At 43.1% G+C, this 19,705-nt stretch overlaps 1 protein-coding gene across 7 annotated transcripts in view; it reads left to right on the forward strand.

The window, feature by feature from the left end:
- The window catches only part of DCUN1D4 (defective in cullin neddylation 1 domain containing 4), a 78,035-nt gene that overhangs the window by 28,462 nt on the left and 29,868 nt on the right, over positions 1-19,705 (forward strand). For all 7 annotated transcript variants that reach the window (XM_005666642.3, XM_021101201.1, XM_021101200.1 and 4 more), the window contains 3 exons: positions 7,066-7,180; positions 10,250-10,341; positions 15,841-15,911. In XM_005666642.3, coding sequence (XP_005666699.1) covers positions 7,066-7,180; positions 10,250-10,341; positions 15,841-15,911 — 278 coding nt within the window. The remainder of the gene's footprint in view (positions 1-7,065; positions 7,181-10,249; positions 10,342-15,840; positions 15,912-19,705) is intronic.

Here is a 19,705-nt window from a genome sequence, read left to right on the forward strand (position 1 = left end):
TTTAGGGCCAGTTTGAATAGTTCAGGGAAAAAACACTTTTCTCTCTCTCATTCTGGAACAATATACATTGGTAGGCATTGGAGATTTTTTAAACTAGAGTTAGTGTGGTTTTGATTTTTTTTAGAACTGAATTCTGTGTTTGTAAGGTTGTCTTTCCCTTGGCTAAGGTAATAAAATATCTTAGTTCTGAGTCTTAAGTTTTATGTAGTCAACATTGAACTTTGGAGTTAAAGGAGTACTGTTCCTATAGTTATTTGACATCAAAATATTGCACCTGAAGGTGGCAGTTTAGTAACTGTAAGCTATAATTAAGGAAGACCAAAGTAGGGGGTGTATTTGGCCTCACGGCTCCTCTTTTGGAGCCGTGACAGTGGATGTGTTTGCTTTTTGGTGTGTGACTTGCTGGCGCAGTGTCTGGTACCCCGGACGTGCCAGTCAGGGTCAATCAGCGTTCGTCATTTCTCAGAGTAGTCCATTTCATTGACATTTCCCCATCTGGTTGTAGCATCACTTGTGATTACCACATCTGACAGAGTACACTTTAAAAATTAAACAACAGAAAATCTGTAATGTCGGGAAATCTGAGAAGGTTCATCACTGTAGTGCCTCTTCGAATCTCTTAGCCCACCGGTAGTCTGAGCCGTTTCTATAACAATTGTATATGGAAGAGCCAAACTAAGGGCAAAAGAAGCCAGTATCTTCCTGCTCTGTTTCCTTTAACACTTTTCTGTAGTGCTTTCAACCTTCCTCTTACCAAAAAAGAAAAAAGGAGAGAGAGAGAGTATATGTCAGCATTGGAGAAGTAGCTCACAGTACTGGGAGTGAGTTTGAAAACCCAGAGAGGATTTAGAGAGAAAGGAAAGGAAGTGTTTTGGTCTCAAGTAGTAGGATAAGAATTGTGCTTTGAGACACTAATAGTTTGACTGAAGCAAGCAAGTAGTTCAGTGATCTGTTCAAGAAAATGAAATAAAATATTAGGTACTGGTAAAATGTCTTAAAATGCCTCAAGTTGTCTTATTTGTCAACTTGATTGCTTTATTTTTGTGACACTGCTCAGTGAAAAGTGAGGTAAAATAGCTAGTAAAAAGTATTGATGGGAGTTCCCATCGTGACTTAGTGGTTAATGAATCCGACTAGGAACCATAAGGTTACCGGTTCGATCCCTGGCCTTGCTCACTGGGTTAAGGATCCATGTTGCCGTGAGCTGTGGTGTAGGTTGCAGACTCGGCTGGGATCCCGCATTGCTGTGGCTGTGGTGTAGGCCAGCGGCTACAGCTCCAATTAGATCCCTAGCCTGGGAACCTCTGTATGCCGCAGGAGCAGCCCAAAAAAAATGGCGAAAAGACAAAAAAAAAAAAAAAAAAAGTATTGAAGTGGTGGAATGAACCATATAAAATGTTATTGAGTCAAGGCTATGTGATACCACAGCCTTATTAAAATGAAAATGAGTGAAATTTTTGTCCTGGAACGTGCAGTTATACTAAGTTTGGAAAAGTCAGAAAAATTCTCTAATTGTATAGACCTCTTATTTGGGGATGACTAGGAACTGGGCACACAATTTAATATGTCTTAGAAAAAAATGAATGACGTTTTTTATTTGAGTCTCATAAGAAAAAATATTTTTTAAAAAAGCAGTAGAGCACTACTTAGATACCATTTATTGAGCATAGCATGCTTGGAAAGTTCTCCTGTGGCGCAGTGGGTTAAGTATCTGGTGTTGTTACTGCAGCAGCTTGGGTCGATCCCTGGCCTGGGAACTTTCACATGCTGCAGATGAGGCCAAAAAAAAAAAAAAAAAAGAATAACTTGATTAGTTAAATCATTATCAAAACAGCCAGCGCATAGGTCTTTGGTCTCTTCCAGGTGAACTCGTATTGCTCTTTAAAATTGATTTTTTTCCTGGGACAAAAAAAAAATCTTGGCGGTATTTCTGATTTTTTAACGTAGGAAGAATAGCTGTATTCATGGACTCCTGATTCATCTGAAAATGTTGTCAATAGAACAGTTTATTTGTTCTCTTTAACATTGAACCAAAAAGAAATGAACCTGAACTCAAATCATGGGAGTTCCCTGATGGCCTAGCGGTTAAGGATTTGACACTGTCACTGCTGTGGCTCAGGTTCAATTCCTGGCTTGGGAAATTCTGCATGCTGTGGAGGTGGCCCAAAAAAAATAATAAGCCTGAATCAAATCATAACCTTTGGGTGAAAAGCTATAATCAATTTTTATTGTCTTTTGAGCTCACAAACATCTCAGCATCAAGACAGAGCTTCTAATGATGGGAGAGTTGAGAGGGTTGATTTCAGAGTCACTGTCCCTCTAATGTAGAAACATTATAGATGGGACCCCAGAATACTTATTGTGATAAGGAGCCTTTTGGGGATTACTAGTTGAGATTATTCATCTCTTCCTCCTCCTCCTTCTTTATTATTATAATAAAAAGGCTTTTCCTCTTTCACAAATACCTGCCAGATGTTTCTAGTGAGATTTAAGGTGGAGCCTTAAAATCTTTGTCATCACTTTTTTCTTGAGTAATTGGCAGAGATGGAAAACTTGTAGCTCTAAACATTTCAAACGAAATTCTGGGTTTCTTAAAGTTAGTTAGGAAGTTGCTTTTACTCGTTAAGTATTTATCGAATAAGTGCTCAACTTTATCAGCCAGTTTTCTTCTTTGTAGAATTAGGGTGGTAACAGCAGCTCTCAGATTTGTGAAGATAACTTTGAAAGTACTTTGTGGCTATTAATTTAAGACATCAGCCTTGATGTTTTGCCACTACCTGTAATGTCAGATTATTTGTATCTAAGTAGATACTTGTAATGGGTAAAAATAGCCAAAGCTTCTTTGAAGTGGATAAGCATTCCATAACATTCGCATTTATATTATTTGCTTACTAAATTTCCTTCTTAGTTTAAAAATAAAGTTTAATTAAGAGAGGCGAAGTGATACAAGTTCTAAGTAAAGTCTAAATTTAATGATTTAAATAAATACAGATTTGTAAAACATTCATTTAGATTTCAGGGGTTTTTTTTGTTTTTCGGTGTTTGGCTGCGCCAGCAGCATGTGAAAGTTCCTGGGCCAGGGATTGAACTCATGCTACAACCCTGACCCGAGGCACTGCAGTGATAAACGCCAGATCCTTAGCCTGCTGTGCCGCAAGGGAATTCCTAGATTTCAGTATTTTTATTATAAAAAGACATCACAGAGTTATTTTAAGAAGCAAACATTCTTGAATATTTGTGTTTTAGAAAAGCTCCTATCACGAAACTTGGAGTCAAGTGCTTGTCTCAAATGACAAATGGGGGGAAAAATCCGAAGTGGTGGTGTGTCTATTCATAGGTATTTCAAATCTCTGGAAATTTACTGATTTTTAAGAATTTGACTTACTAAAATACTGATTTTTTTTTTAGAAGCGTGTTTTAGAATATATTTGTTCAACAAATATTTATTGAGAGCCTACTGTAGGACTCTCAGTAATGTATATATCTTATTATTACTGTACTAAGATGCTGTCTTAGCTCCTTTGTGCAGGGGAACCAGCTGATACGCTCCAAACCAATGAGACCCTGCAAACTTTGGGGTATGAACTTAAAAACCTGAAGTTGTTGCTTTTGTTCCAGTAGGATTCCTGGAGCCATGCTGGGGTTAGGGGAGCAGGTTTGGGGCCACCACACCTTGAGTTGTGTATTCTCTGTGTATTTCTGTTGCCCTGGTTCGTGTTGGCCAGTTATTTTAAGTAGACTTGTTTTCCTCAGCATTAAAACATTGCTTTTGAGATAGATAGCCTGAAACTTTCCACTATGATCATGGGTTCCAGGGTTCTCCCTGTGGAGCTCTGCTGTGTTGTCCTTTGTTGTTTCACTGGGGTAGGAGTTGGACTTATCGTTCCTGTGAGGTGGGGAAGAGGGTCAGTGAGCCAGTGGGTGCCTGAGGTGTAATGGGCACAGGGACGAACAGACATGTTTCTTTGGGAAGGATGCTAACAGCCATTCGCTCATGCTGATGATTGGAATGGAGAGGTCGGAGCAAATGCCACATGAATACATGAAAGGATAAAATGCCACATTTGGGAGGATTTGGGGCTAAAATACGAATTAGGTTTTACACCTGGAAAAATGATTCGTGAAGCTTTAGCAGAAAGCATTCATCCGCAAGGAGAAAACAGCAAGAGGAAGTTGAAAAAGTTAGTTTACTTATGATGTTTGTTTACCAGAGCGCGATACTCTTGTCAAGTAGGAATCAGCGAAAGCCAGACCTTAATACCAGTGTTTCTGTGAAGAGGCAAATAGTAGAGGAGCTGGTGGGTTGATCTTAATTGGTGAAGACATTTTAAATAGTGTTTCTCTTCCCACAGGCTGAGGAGATAAGCGCATTTCCTCTGTGTTCTGCAGAAGCTGGTGGGAGGGAGAGGTCATTGCCAGACCAGCTGCTCGGAGGGAGAGGTCACTGCCATGACCAGTACGGGGAGATACTGTCTTTCCTTCCCACATGCACACCCGAGGCAGGCGAGGCCAGCCTGGAGGGGAAGGCAGCCTCATTTCTGAGCAGCGTGGTCAGCTTGCCCACAAGGCAGGACATACTTTTTCATTCTGCAAGTGCCTCCCACCCCCCTGCAAAGCATTAATGGACAAGAGCAAATGTTGCCCTTTGTCAGTCTGCAGAAGCTTGGGTCTCTGCAGCTCTTCAGGCCTTCCTGTGCACTTCAGTGAGGATAGGACTGCCGTTTCAGGGAAGATGAGTGGTGGGCAGCACTCTCTCTGGCTCCTGCTCTCCCCGTTCTTGCTGCTGTTGTAGGGGGAGAGTCATGGGGGTACCATGTATCTCTGAAGAGCCTTCTGCTCCCTTGTCAGGTCCAGGAAGGGTGGCCGAGGGTCATCTTTTCAGTCTCTTGGGCTGTGCTGCTGCACTGGCGGAGCAGGCAGGATCCAGTTCCTGGCCCAGCGCTGTCACCTCCTTGACACTCTCGTCTTGGTTTGTGGCAGAAGAAGTGCTTTGGGCGAGTCTGTTCCCGAAGCAGGAACTTAGGGTAGTGATGGAAGCCTGAGTGCCCTGGGATTTAGGTTTCAGTCCCGACCACTGCTCTCACCAGGTTGGGCCTGCTCACTATTGATACCTCTCTCCCCACCTTCCGAACAGCTTTCTAGGAAGAGGTGTCCACATTGGCTGGGCTCGCTCCCTCTGCTCACGTCCTTTCCCCAGCCTGTGGCCACCCCCTCCCCAGCTGGCCGCCCTGTGCGGCAGACCTGCCCTCCTCCTCCTCTGGCTTCTGGGACTGTGCCCTCACCCAGGTTTTCTCCCCACTCAGGTCTTCACCTTCTCTGCCACACCCTGAATATCCCCCATCCCCTCCCCCCCCACACCTGATCCCCCCGGGGCTCTGGCCTCAGTCCCCTGCTTCTCAGTCTCTGCTGTCGTGGAGCTTGGGTTCCATCTTGGACGTCACCTGCTGCTTTCCAGCTGCTGCTTCCTCTCTGTCTGGTTTCCTCCTTTGTGGGACTGGGGATGCTAACGATGCTCCATCGTAGTGTGGCTGTGTGGTTCTGAGGTCCAGCCTGAGCACGCCCCTCCCATGGGGCAGTCGGATCCCAGTCTGTCTACACAAAGTGCTTGGCACCTGAGCACTTGGCAAATGTCTGTTTTCCCCTCATAAAACTCCTGAGGGTGGATGACACAGTTCTCCTTCTTCAAATGATAAACCAGAGACCTGGAACGGGCTGGTGACTGACCGATCCAGTGACGAGATGAGGAGCTGGAGCTCAGACCCCAGCGCTGGGCTCTCCTGTCCCCGAGGCTCACTGAAGCCCAGGACCTTCTACCAGGGCGCCTGGGGAAGGAGGAGGAGGAGGCGTCGTCCAGAATCCGCCACTAAGCATGTCACAAGAACACCCCAGCCTTAATTATCGCTGCCCTGCGTGTCATTCAGGGTCATTGAGGGAACCAGATGACACAGTATCTCTGATAGGACTTGTGCCAAGGTGGGGTATTTCAATTATGTTAAAATTGTCTTGTAACTTATAATGGTTTACGACCATCTGAAGTGAGACCGTTTGGGTTTGAATTCCAGTTTTCCACTCACCTGACCTCTCTGCTTCAATTTTCTTAATCTGTAGAGGCAGTAATGAGGTTAAGTGTGTTCATACATGTAAGTGTTAAGAACAGGACCTGGCCCACTTTTAAGGTCTCAGTAGGTGTTCCATGTTGCTGTTACATTGTAATATCCTTTTTTTTTTTTTTTTTTTTTTTTTTTTGCTTTTTAGGGCTGTACCCGCAGCATGTGGAGGGTCCCAAGCTAGGGGTCAAATTGGGGCTACAGCCACTGGCCTGCACCACAGCCATAGCAATGCAGGATCCAAGCTGTGTGTCTTGTGACCAGCAACACAGCTCACGACAACGCTGGATCCTTAACCCACTGAGCGAGGCCAGGGATCGAACCTGCTGCTGTGCCACAGTGGGAATGCCAACATTTTAATATCTTTTACTGAATGAAAGTCATGCCTCAGAAGGTGGCAGAATCTTCTTCAAGTGGCAGAAACAAACTAAAAATTTTTATGGAAGTTTTGCCCCCCAAATCCAAATCCTGTTTTTTAAAAATCAGATATGCCCTGAGGCATAAGACTGTTGTGGTTGATTTGAGTGTGTGTATTTTAGATCCAGGGTCACCAGACAAGCTGGCCTTGCCTAATGAAGTACAGAAATGAGATAGCAGCGTGATTCCTTTTGAAGGAACATTGACATTTAAAAGAAGCTGGAAGCTTAGGTGATTTATATCAGTATTTTTGGAAGAGTAAACTGAAGTTATGATAACTTTGTTTCTGGTGTGGGTTTTTTTTGGGGGGGGAGGATGTTAATGTACTTGTGTTACTGCTCAGTTTATTCCTTGACTGTAACATTTTCTCAAAGAGGAACTGAAAACCATTTTTTCCCTCTACTTTATAACATTTGCAGAGAACATCTAAACCCTTGGCAATACAAGACCCACGCAGCAAAGCTCTTCATGCAGTGGTGATATTTTCGGAAGGTTTGATGCAGCATTCCTTACTTTTGTCCTCTTCGACTCTGTTTTGTAGGAAGTCTGCGGTCTTGCAGTTCTTCGGACTGCTTTAGTAAAGTGATGCCGCCGAGGAAAAAGAGAAGACCTGCCTCTGGAGATGATTTATCTGCCAAGAAAAGTAGACACGATAGGTACGTCGCAGAGGCGATGGATCCAAACTGATGGCATACGTGTTGGAGAGGCACCTTTCTGCCCAAGCCCAGTGTGGAGCTTCTAAGTGCAAATATTGTGTTAGTTCTGCCAGACTTTCAAAGTGTAATTATTTCATGATACTTATTTAATGTGTGGGTTCATGAAACAAAAACAAATTAGGTAATCTGAGTTCTAAGAAAGTTCAAGTTTTGTCTTAGTCCATTGATCCACCAAAACTGGTGTAGAGTTTCTTTCTTTCCTTTTAAGGGCTTGCCACCTGTGCCTGTTGGGGAACTCAGGATTGGTATGTATCTGCTCCTTGAGAGGGTCTCACTCACTCCCTACAACCGTAGGAGTCCTGTAGCTGCCTTTGTAAGGACCTGGGCCGAGTGGCTGGAGAGAGATGCCTGTACCGAATGCTCTGAGCCTGCCTGGAGCATTAGCCTCTCAGGAGAGTGACAGTTTACTAGAAACCATGAAAAACCAGACTGTTGAAACCACTTCTCTTTCAGACAAGTGAACTCTTAACTTTGGTAACTCCCAAGGTCCATTAGACTTACTTTTTTTCTTAGGCATCTTTACTGTTTTTCACCTAGATTTTAATAGCCATTTTACCCCCTCTTTTTTCTTTCTTTAAAAAAAAAAAAATGAACAAGCATCATACTTTTTTTTTTTTTTTTTTTTTTTTTTTTGGTCTTTTTGCCGTTTCTAGGGCCACTCCCGCGGCACATGGAGGTTCCCAGGCTAGGGGTCGAATCGGGGCTGTAGCCACTGGCCTACGCCAGAGCCACAGCAACACGGGATCCAAGCTGTGTCTGCAACCTACACCACAGCTCACGGCAATGCCGGATCGTTAACCCACTGAGCAAGGGCAGGGACCGAACCCGCAACCTCATGGTTCCTAGTCGGATTCGTTAACCACTGTGCCACAACGGGAACTCCAAGCATCATAATTTTAATCTTTTTTTGCCTTTTTCCATCTTCCTCCATTCTGACCCTGGAGGTCACTTCCCTTCATTAATGTGGCCTGAATTGCCCCATGGATAAATCAAGAGGATTATATCAGATTGTTTTGCTTCTTTCTTGTGATACTTCACATGCTGCAACTCTTGGAGGGTTAGTGAAATGGACCCTGGAAATGTGAAAACGTGTCACTATTCACATCCCCAATCAGTGTGAATTATTATCTGAAAGAAGAAAACGGTCCTTTAGAAGATGGTCACCAACAGTGTTTAGACCAGCGACTGAGCTTTGCAAAGCCAAGTTCCTCGACACTTTGGTGGAGGAACATTGGAATTGTTAGATTCTAACACTCACAGAGCATGATTGTGTCTATAGCACCTGCTATGTTTTCACCACAGGCTAATGTCATTAGTGTGATGACGCCAGTTTGAAAATTGGGAGTTGAGCTCCAGAAGGGTGTGAGCTACTCTTACTGAGAGCATGTCATTGGTCACCCCTGCGATGGGGAGCTACGGCATTTCCTCAGTTTCATTCTTGGTCTTTTTTGGAAAAAAAACTGTATTTTCATCCCACCACGTGTACAGCCTTAAGTGTACAAGGCAGTGATTCTTACTAAGTTGTTGGTGTTGTTCAGCTGTCACTACAACTCAGCTTTAGGTTTCTGTCGAACCACTTAGATCCTCGACGCCTGTTTCCACTCAGTCTCTGTTCTTATTCCCAGCCTCAGGCAACCATGAAGTCACTTTCTGTCTCCACAGATTTGCCTTTTCTGGACGTTTTGCGCAAGTGGTCTTTTTGTGCCTTGATTCTTTCACTTAGAATGCTTTTGAGGTTCATCCATGTGATAGCATGTATGGGTATTTTGTTTCTTTTATTTGCCGAGTCTTATTCCATTGTCCTGTTTATGCAGAGCATTTTTAAGTAATTCAGACATTACAGGGTCATATATAGGTCCCCTGGTTATTGACCTGCAGACCTTGAGCTGAGGTAGGAAAGTGCAGGCCCAGGATTGGAGCGTGTCTGTTTGAACCCCTGGCCAGTATCCACTTTGTTTCCAGGTGGCATGGCTCCTTTTCACTGAGGAAATGCAAAACTGGTGGTTTACAGTTTCAATATCTTAATGCCATGTAACCATGTTTGGGGGGCTACGGGTTGTATTAAAACCCAGAATCGCTAATCGGTGGTATAGACAGATATTCTGGTGAATATCTAGATCATGAGTAAATGCTCATTTAAAAAGAAATAGAAATGATTTTATATTATATGCCCCTTAAACAAAAATGTATTAATATTTATATAACTATTTAGACAGTATATATAAATAAGGGATAAAAAAGTATATACTCATAATTTTCCTCTCGAAGTCACTATTTTAAAGATAGTGCCTCTTCTCCCCTCCCCAGGTAGGGACTCTCTTGGTTCTCGGCCCAGGTCATCATGATGGAAGGAGTTCCCGCAGGGGGTCACAGTGTTGCAGAGGTGGCCACTGTGCTTGCTGTTGCCAGAGTGTTAGGGCGTGATCAGAGAAGAGTAGAAGCCAGGGTTTCTCCAGACTCCTTTTTCCTGACTTTTTTCCCCCTAGAGGCTCAGACATAATTCGATGTTTATTTCTATTTGCTTAATGTTCCCTGGAGGCGTCTTAATATTGCTAGGTTCTTCCTTAGACTATGCTGTGTGCCCAGCCTGACTCCTATGACCCAGGAGTCAAGAGAACTTAATTCAGAAACATGAATGAGTTCTAGGATCATCAGTTGAAGAAAACACCACAAAGACATTTCTTGCTGTATCTCACTATTGTTCAGTAGTTCTGGCAAGAAAGGTAGAAAGGTATATCAAATGTTTGTTCTCTTTGGTTCTTAGCAATTATTTGTTCATCAGAGAAAAACCTGTATTAAGTCCTTACTATTTAATTCTATACAACATATGACTGTGTTTAAAACTATAGTCATGAAAGCTGAAGCTTCCAAAAGCAAGAAGTGTAATGTTTTAAATACACATGAAGCACTGACTGAATAGATGGCTGGTTAGGTAAAAGAATAACTATTTGCTACTTTAAAAAACTCTTGTATCTTTAAATAACTGAAAACTCCTTTCTCAATTTCTAGCATGTATAGAAAATATGATTCAACTAGAATAAAGACTGAAGAAGAAGCCTTTTCAAGTAAGAGGTGCTTAGAATGGTTTTATGAATATGCAGGTAGGTCATCACTTGTAACGTCTGAGACTTAGTCTCCTAAAAATAAGGAGTGCCTTGGAGGAGATGACAGCATTAAAAAATGAATACTTTTCGAATTTGGGGTGTGTGTGTGTGTGTGTGTGTGTGTCTGTCTGTCTGTCTGTCTGTCTGTCTGTCTGTTTTCGGGAGGGAACACAGTTGAAACAAATCACCAAATGTCCTATTTATAGCCAGCAGCTATGCCAAAAAATTCAGAACGCTAGAAGGGCACTGAAAAGATGAAATGTACTTGGGAGAAATACTTTGGATTGCTAGGAAACCTATTGAATGCTGGTAATGGGTGATTATTTGGTTTACACATTGAAGTTAAAATAAGCTTTGTTGCTTTGAACCTTTTATGTGGCACAGTGGAATTTCTTCTATTAAGTGTCTCTTTTAAAAGATCATTTAGCAGACGGTGTTTGTTTTGTCATTTAAAATGTCTTAAATCCAGTTCCATTTTTGCAACTTAGTATAATCGGTTGGATAATGTTAATACTGAAATAAAGGATTTATTTGTTTTTGTGACTGTGGATGATAGAAAAAAGGGGGAAAGATACATTTTTAGACAAGTTCGAGCTGACGGCTCTTTTCGCTTTCCTCTTCCCCACTGTATTTCTGGCCCTGTCATAACCTATCACCTTGACTTCAGCCAGCAACCTTCAAACCAATTTTCCTGTGATCATTCTCTGTCCCCAGCTAGGTCCTATGTGCTTACTGAACAGATCACACATGTCATTCCCTAATGGTCCCCTGTCCTTTTGCCCCCCACTTAAAAATCCCCGCTACCTATGGGATAAAACACAACCAACGCACTGCTCTCGCCTTGCCTGGAGTGTTTTTCTCCAGTTTTCCATGTTTCAAGCTGCTGCGGTACATCTTTTGGCTTAATGAGCGTAATAGCCTTCTTCGTACTCTTAGAGGAAGGGCGTTTGTCGTGACTGGTTTGATACCTTTTATTTATTGTCAAAATGAGGATTCCTCCTGGGACCTATATACCCTTTTTCTGATAAAAGTCTTGTCCCTTTGACCACAGAAATTGTTCGAGGGGCTAGCAGGTAACCCAGGCCAGGCCAGTCAGGTAAAATTTCCTGGGGTTTTCAGATTGAAGCTGGGAAGAGAGCATCTTTCTCTTCTGGTGGTCGCCAGGAAAGGAGGTGATCCTGATTCCTGCAGTTTTTGGACTTTTGTAAGCGACCCCAGTATCTTTCTAGTGAATCCTCTTTCATTACTCCATCTAGTTTGAGCTGGATTTTTTTTCAGTGCATGAACACACAAAACAAAACTTACATAGTATTAGAGTTTATCTGTTTTCATGTTTAGGTCTTGAACATGCGACTCTTTTTTTTTTTTAAGGGTCACACTCGCAGAATATGGAGGTTCCCAGGCTAGGGGTCCAATCACAGCTGTAGCTGCTGGCCTACGCCACAGCCACAGCAATGCCAGATCTGAGCCACATCTGTGACCTACACCACAGCTCACGGCAACACCAGATCCTTAACCCCCTGAGCGAGGCCAAGGATCAAACCTGTGTCCTCATGGATACTAGTCAGATTCCTTAACCACTGAACCTCAATGGGAACTCCAAGCACATGACTCTCTTGAAGACGTCTTGGGTTCCTAGTGACAGTGATTGGCACATTTCCAGTTGCTCAGTACTCAGGTCTGAATGAATGGAGAATTTTCTCATATTCATATCACTTTGATTATGAAGATCTCTTGCTTTCTTATATTGGTTCATGTTTGGTGTTATGGAATGTATTATGAAAAGGAAGGTTTAAACAGGAAAAGTATACTTATATCCCACCACCATAGCACAGCTCTTTTGATTTTTTTCCCTTTATAAGCAAATATAAAATTTTTCCATAGTAAAAGGTATACTTCTGTTTTCTTTTAAAAGGAAGCAAGCTACAGTTTTCCTTCATGTTTGCTTTTCTCTGGCTCAGAAAGGTGACATTTGGGGTAAAGATTAAGCCACCTTCTTAAGGTTCCGTGAGGCCCTCTGCCAGGTGGTTCCATGCATTTTTATCTCTGTGAAAAGTCTCTGTGGGTGTGGCTATCCCTATTTTTATTGAACCCTGTGTTTTTTACTCCCCCCCCCCTTTTTATGTCTATAATCAGTAAAGAAAATGGCTTAAGATTGGGAATAATTAAAAGCCCCAATGGCAACTTTTGTTAAAGTTGATTTACAGTGTTCTTTCAATTTCTGCTGTACAGCAAAGTGACCCAGCCATACATATATGTACATTCTTTTTCTCACATTATCCTCCATCATGTTCCACCACAAATGATTGGATATAGTTCCCTGTGCTGTACAGCAGGATCTCATTTCTTATCCATGCCAAATTCCATAGTTTGCTTCTACTAACCCCAAACTCCCAGTCCATCCCACTCCCTCCGCCTTGGTAACCACAAGTCTATTCTCCAAGTCCATGAGTTTATTTATTTATTTTTTTTTTTCTGTAGATAGGTTCATTTCATTTGTGCCATATATTAGATTCCAGGTATTAAGTGGTGATATCATATGGCATTTGTCTTTCTGCTTTCATTTTTAACACCCCAACCACACAAATAAAAGCCGTAGGTCAGTTTGATTAAAAAAAAAGTCGGGGTGAGAAGTCTCAGGAAGGCTGACAGGCTGTGCTCTCCGCAGTCTGTGAGAGCAGCGCTGAGGCCACAGCCCCTGATGCTAGGGTGAGGGCCTCTCCCACCGAGCTGTGCTCCTGTTCCCCCCGGGGAGAGCCACCTGCTTTGGGCTGATTCCCTGCCTGGAATCCTAAGTGGAGAGGAGGGTGGTAGGGGCCTTGGTGGTGCAACTGTGCCACACAGATGGACCTTGGTTCTTTCCAGAGTTCTTAGTTCTGCCCCTTGCCCTGCCTTCTGCCCTCTGCCCTCTGCGGCTCCTGCAGCCGGAGCCCAGCTCCTCCCAGCTTCTGTCTGGCCACTTAGCCTCAGCCCTCCTTTGCCCGTTCTAGGATGCAGCTCTCACCTTTTAAAATCCCTGTCCACTCAGTTTCTGATTCTCAGAGATGTAATAAATGAAACCTGCTCCACCGGGCTCTTGTCCTGTTCTCTCTCTGTGGTCCTGCCTCTTGTACTTTGGTACTTCAGTTGCCTGTGACTTTAGAAAGGATTGGCAGGAGCAGGGAGGGGACAGTGTGTGGTTTAGACCTTCTGAAATTAGAATCCCATTTCTCTTCATTAAAATAACCAGTTCTACATGAACGAGTTCTCTAATAACTTCCACTTTTTGAAGTATATCTAAGAATAAGAGATGAGGCCAAATCCACAAGTGCCAACATTGATTTCAAGAGTCACACTGAAGTTCACACATGTAGGTCATAAAAATTCTGCAGGTCCCGACTCTAGGCCCTGCATCTCCACTTTGAATTAGATTCTGTAGCAGAACTGTGTTTTGGTTTACTAAAATGAGATCGGGGCCCAGGAGCAGGTACTAAGTGACAGAGTGGCCTGTCAGCAAAGGAGACAGTGTGACCCCGTTCGCCTCAGTGAGGCAGCACAGTGTGATTATGGAAATTTGACTCTGAGGGTCTTGGGCCATCCTGAAGAGGTTAAATATATTCAGTCAGGGACCCCTGCTTAAAATGGCAGTGAAAGGAGGAGGCCCGCTTTTTTCTAGATTATGGGCAGCATAGCTGCCTTCTGAACGGAGCTCAGGTATCTCGTCACCAGCTCATTCCAAAGCTGGTTATTTTAGCTATAACTTTTTTCAGTGACCTCCCTCCATCCCCACTTTTCATCCACTTTGTTTTAGCCAGTGGCAAATTTATTAGCCTAAGATTGCACAATTCAACAGGTGGACTGATTGATCTGGTGTAAATACACCCATAAGCCCAGTGAACAGTGGGATTACAACTAGATTTCTCAGTTGGAACAATAATGAGAAAAAGGACAAGTGTACCTAGCAGGACAGTGGCTGGCCTTCAAGTATTGTGGACTGATGAGCCGTCTTTTCATAAAGCAATAGGAGTCGTGCTGTTGCACATCATGCTGTTAAAGCTTTGCTCTTTTAAAACACACAGATGCAAGTGTGTATAAGTTCTGTGACAATGGCATTGCATAAAGTGTGGGAAAAGAAAAAAGCAAGCATGGCCAACTTAATATTACCACTGCCCAGCGCACCTCGGCAGACCCTTCTTTAGTGGCTTGCCATGTGCCAGGCTCTGGGGGTGCGGACGACAGAAGCGCTGTTGTGGCAAATGGACAAGCAAATGGGGAAGCATCGTTGCTGCAGTGAGCGCAGATGGGGAGAGGAGGCTGGGTTGGAGAGCTGTGAGTGGGACAGCCAGCTGGGAGATCGCGGGCCCTGTGTGCAGGCAGGCGAAGGGCAGGTGGCTTGCTAGGCTCTTGAATAGGTTGCAGTGAAAGAGCCTTTTTAAATCGTGAAGAATAGCAAAGACAAAAATTTTTAAAGATTATAAAGTACTTTTTTCCCCCTCGGCTCTGTGCAGCCACTTCCCCCATGAGTCCTTTGAGGAGATAAAAGCCGTCTGTCTGCTCCTACAGATAAAACCTCTTAGCAAAATAGTAATAGATGGAGACTTTCATGTGAGCATAGTCATTCTTTAATCTCGCAGCCTCAATGCAGTAGTGAAATGAGGACCAGAACTAGGAAACAGAGACACATAGCACATAGTCACCCCCAGTGGAGTAATGGAAAGTGTTCCAGCCAGGTGTTCTCGCAGGGAGATTGTCTGTCCATCGTCAGGACGGAGCAGAAAGCTCTGGGGGAGGTCACGCCTACCTGGGAAGGAAGGGAGGAGGCAGGCTCTCTCTTTTTATTCTATTTTGCTTGGACTTCTCTGAACATTTTGCCACGTGAATGTATTTGTTATCCTTTGTGTAAATAACATGAGTGCCCAATGCGGGGATATGCACTCTCAAGCCAAATGGTAAGATGCTAACTGTATTCCCGCTTGAGTTGAGAATGAGGCAAGGATGCCCACTCTCACTTCTTATTTGCTGTGGTTTGGGGAGTTATTAGCTAGTGCTGTGAGATAAGTGAAAGAAAGAAGGGGATCAAATATAGGAAAGGAGGAGGCAAAATGATCATCATTGAAGATGAAATGATTGAATCGTTGTATGCCTGGGAAGCCAAAGAGAATTGCATGAAAAACTTAGAAACTATGATTGTATGTGTTGAAATTCTTACCAAAATAAGAATAGCAATTTAAGCTACTTTAAAGAACAGGAATTGAACTCACGTAACCTTATCTTTAAACATAAATTATATGTACATAGAAGCGGTTGAAGGACTTGGTGATAAACTGACTTAAATGATTGTGCAGGGCAGAATCCTTTAAAGGTAGAATTGAAATTCCAGCCTATTGGGGTCTTTTAAGTATTATTCAATCTAGGGGTACTTTAATAATAATAAGTATTTTGACAATGTAGTAGTGCTGCAGTAGCAATGGTATACATGACTACATTTAATTTTATATAAACTGCATTTTGTCACAGGTACTGATGATGTTGTAGGTCCTGAAGGCATGGAGAAATTTTGTGAAGACATTGGTGTTGAACCAGAAAATGTAAGTCTGATTTACTAAGTCGGACAAATCGGTTGCTCTGATTTTGTCCCTCAACAAATAAAGCAACAACAAAGAAGTGAGAGTATACTAGTTTTTATGAGGCAGTCCAAGAAGTTCCAACACTAATTTGATTTATAAGCAGAATTTTTTGTTACAGTTGGCATGGTGTACCTGCAGTCATTTTTTCCCTCTCATTTAATTTCTTGTCTCGTAAAGGTACAGTAATAAGGTAATTAAACTAAATGTTTAAAAAGTAGTATGGGCGGAGTTCCCTGGTGGCCTTGTGGGTAAGGACTCAGTGTTGCCCCTGCTGTGGCACAGGTTTGGTCCCTAGTCTGGGAACGTCCACATGCCACAGAATAAAAATAAGTGGTATGGGCATGTGTACCTACAGTGACAGATCATCTGGGGGCCTGAACGCATTGTGTGTCTTTGTTCCCGTCTGTAGTTGTTCCAGCCTAATGTAGAGTTTGTCCAGAACTTTGAATTATTCATGAGGGTTTTGAGTAGCTTGTAATGATCAAGAAGTTTTCACAGTTCTTTTCCTTCCAGTTGAATTTAGCTTAGAAAGTGATTGCTTTCTAGTGTAAAGGCCCTAAGTATTTCCTTTAAAAATTTAATTACAAGTTTTTTATATGCTAATTATTTTTGCCTAATTCTTATCTTCATGTTATTGTCGAGTTTTTTTCCTATTCCCCTATCTCTCACTCTAAAATGAAAAATTATCCAAATGCCCTTGCTCATTAACTATGCAGTTTAATATCACATCAGCCTCCAATTTAACAACTGCATCTTGCCTCCTCAATGAATTTATGATCTGGAAGAGCTCTCCAGGGATCATCCCTTTCATTCAGACTGTTGTTAAGATATCTGGTGCCCAAGCATGTAGGTCATGCTCTTCTTTGAGAATTCACACTTTTTTATTTTATTTTTTTATTTTTCCCCTTTCTAGGGCCGCTTCCTGCAGCATATGGAGGTTCCCAGGCTAGGGGTCTAATCAGAGCTGTAGCCACCTGCCTACGCCAGAACCACAGCAACGCGGGATCCGAGCCGAGTCTGCGACCTACACCACAGCTCAGGGCAACGCCGGATCCTTAACCCACTGAGCAAGGCCAGGGATTGAACCCACAACCCCACGGTTCCTAGTCGGATTCGTGAACCACTGCGCCACGACAGGAACTCTTTTCTTTTTTTTTTTTTTCTTAAAAAAATTTTTTCTTTAAAAATTTTTCCTAAAAAAATTTTTGTTGCTATTTCTCATGCCTCCATCCTTCCACTTCCCCCTAATAACACTTCAAATTTTCTAAAGCGTCTTTGGATGTCCTTAACGTACTAGGAGGATTTTTGACTTGTAAGTTTTCATTTTAATGGGATCTAGTTCAGGTATCTTGACAAATTATTCATTTTGGTACGAAAGTTTGGGGACAACCAGGTTGGTAGTAGTTTGCCTGATCTAGACCCTGGACGGGTCATAGACACGAACATGTCACTGACTTTAAGAACAAAGGTTTCTTGGAGTTCCCGTTGTGGCGCAGTGGTTAATGAATCCGACTAGGAACCATGAGGTTGCGGGTTCGGTCCCTGCCCTTGCTCAGTGGGTTAAGGATCCGGCGTTGCCCTGAGCTGTGGTGTAGGTTGCAGACGCGGCTCGGATCGCGCGTTGCTGTGGCTCTGGCGTGGGCCAGCGGCTACAGCTCCGATTCGACCCCTAGCTTGGGAACCTCCATATGCCGCAGAAGCGGCCCAAAGAAATAGCAAAAAAAAAAAAAAAGAAAAGAACAAAGGTTTCTGACAGAGACTGGGCCAAGGTTGGCAGGGTCTTCTGGGTAGGAGTAGAAGCGGGTGAGAGTGAGCCGGGCCTGAGAGGAGGTCCAGAGGTTCCACCCAGAAGCCAACAATCAGCCGGTGACCAGAGGGCTGGGCTGCTGCAGACTGGGAGGCGTCAGGCTGCAGGTGCCAGAGCGTCATTTGCCGTCCTAGGCGGAAGGTCTGTCGAGTGGAGGGAGAGGTGATGGCCTAGCCCAAACAGGGGCCAAACACCATCGCTCAAAAAAAGAGCCGTTCTTACCATCCTTTTTTGACAGTTAGGAGTCCTTTAGTTTTCTATTTCTGTAGGGGCAGAAATAGTCTTAAAATATTGCATCACATTGAAGACTGAATTTAGACTACTATTGCAAAGTAAATATTACTGCATTTCAATTCTACACCACTCAATAGAAGTTTTATTATTTTATATCATGACAAAAAGGGGAAAATGTTACCAAATAAATCCTGATAGGCCATCAATTGTGGATGCATCCCAGTTTCAGAAATTGTATGAAAAACAAGTCTAAAATAGTTTTTTAGAGGCTTATCTGCATTGATGACTAAGGGCTTTAATTTAAAACCATCACCTTGCCTGATATTTATAGCTTATGAAATTTAAGGAGGCGTGTTAAATTCAGGTCAACTTTCATTTACTAAGGTAACAGCAAAATCTTTTAAGTGGTGAGCTTCCTTATTAACTCTCCTAAGAAAAGGTCCGCTTTGTGTAAAGAAATACCCATTGCGAATATAAACCTAATGATTTAAAAAAAAAAAAATGAGTTCCCATCGTGGCTTAGGTGGAAACGAATCTGATTTTATCCACGAGAATGCAGGTTTGATTCCTGGCCTCGATCAGTGGGTTAAGGATCCTGTGTTGCTGTGGCTGTGATGTAGGCAGGCAGCTATAGCTCCAATTCGACCCCTAGCCTGGGAACCTCCATATGCCATGGGTACAGCCCTAAAAAAGCAACAAAAAAAAAAAAAAAAAAAAAATTGCGTACTGATTTGGTTGATATTTGATGAAAGGTCATAGAGATTTAGCGAATTCTCACTGATATTAATTTCCAAAGTGGAAAACCATAAAGTCAGCATCAAGAGAAAGCTTTTCATTAATCTTCCAGTTATAAATTAGACAAAGCTGAAGATGTGTAGTCTGCACACTAGCTTGTTGGCAATTAAAAAGCCAGGCCTTCTGTACCTCCTGAAAGCTGTTCTGGAGTCCTTAAAGTGCCTCTTGGCACTGGTGGGCTAATTAAATCATCTAAAGTGATTTCTGAATGGCTCCTTCCCTCATTTTTTTTATGTTTTATCATCCTGATTCCTTTCACCCTCACCGCGCATGGATCGTGGTTTACTGTTTTGGGACAGTTTCTCTAGCAGTCGAAATGAAGCCTTTAGGTCCTGTGTAAAGAAATCAGATTAACTGCCAAATGCAGCCTATGCTTATCCCTAGCCAACTGTATTCCAGAAACATTTATTTTCTTCCAGTTGCCTTTGTGTGTGTCTTTTTGTCTTTTGTAGGGCTGCACCGTGGCACCTGGAGGTTCCCAGGCTAAGAGTCTAATCGGAGCTGTAGCCGCTGGCCTACACCACAGCCGCAGCAACGCGGGATCCAAGCCTGATCTGTGACCTACACCATAGCGCATGGCAACGCCAGATCCTTAACCCACTGAGCGAGGCCAGGGACCGAACCCTCAACCTCATGGTTTGCAGTCGGATTCATTAACCACTGAGCCACGATGGGGACTCCACCTTTTTTTCTTTTTAAACAACAAATGGCAATACAGCTATTCAGTAGTGTCTGCGTGATCTCCAGTTAGCACTCCAGTTCCCTTGTGTATGAAGGGTCCAGAGATGGCCAGTCCTGCAGAGAAGCAGGAAGGCCCTGCCCCTGTCTTCACCTCTCTAGGGGTGGCAGAGCTTCTTTTTTCACTCACTCACTCCTCATCTCGTCTTGGGCCTTCAAGGTGGCTGAGATGGGAGGGCTT

This window comes from Sus scrofa, chromosome 8 (genome assembly GCF_000003025.6).
Source record: "Sus scrofa isolate TJ Tabasco breed Duroc chromosome 8, Sscrofa11.1, whole genome shotgun sequence".
NCBI classification, from domain to species: Eukaryota; Metazoa; Chordata; class Mammalia; order Artiodactyla; family Suidae; genus Sus; species Sus scrofa.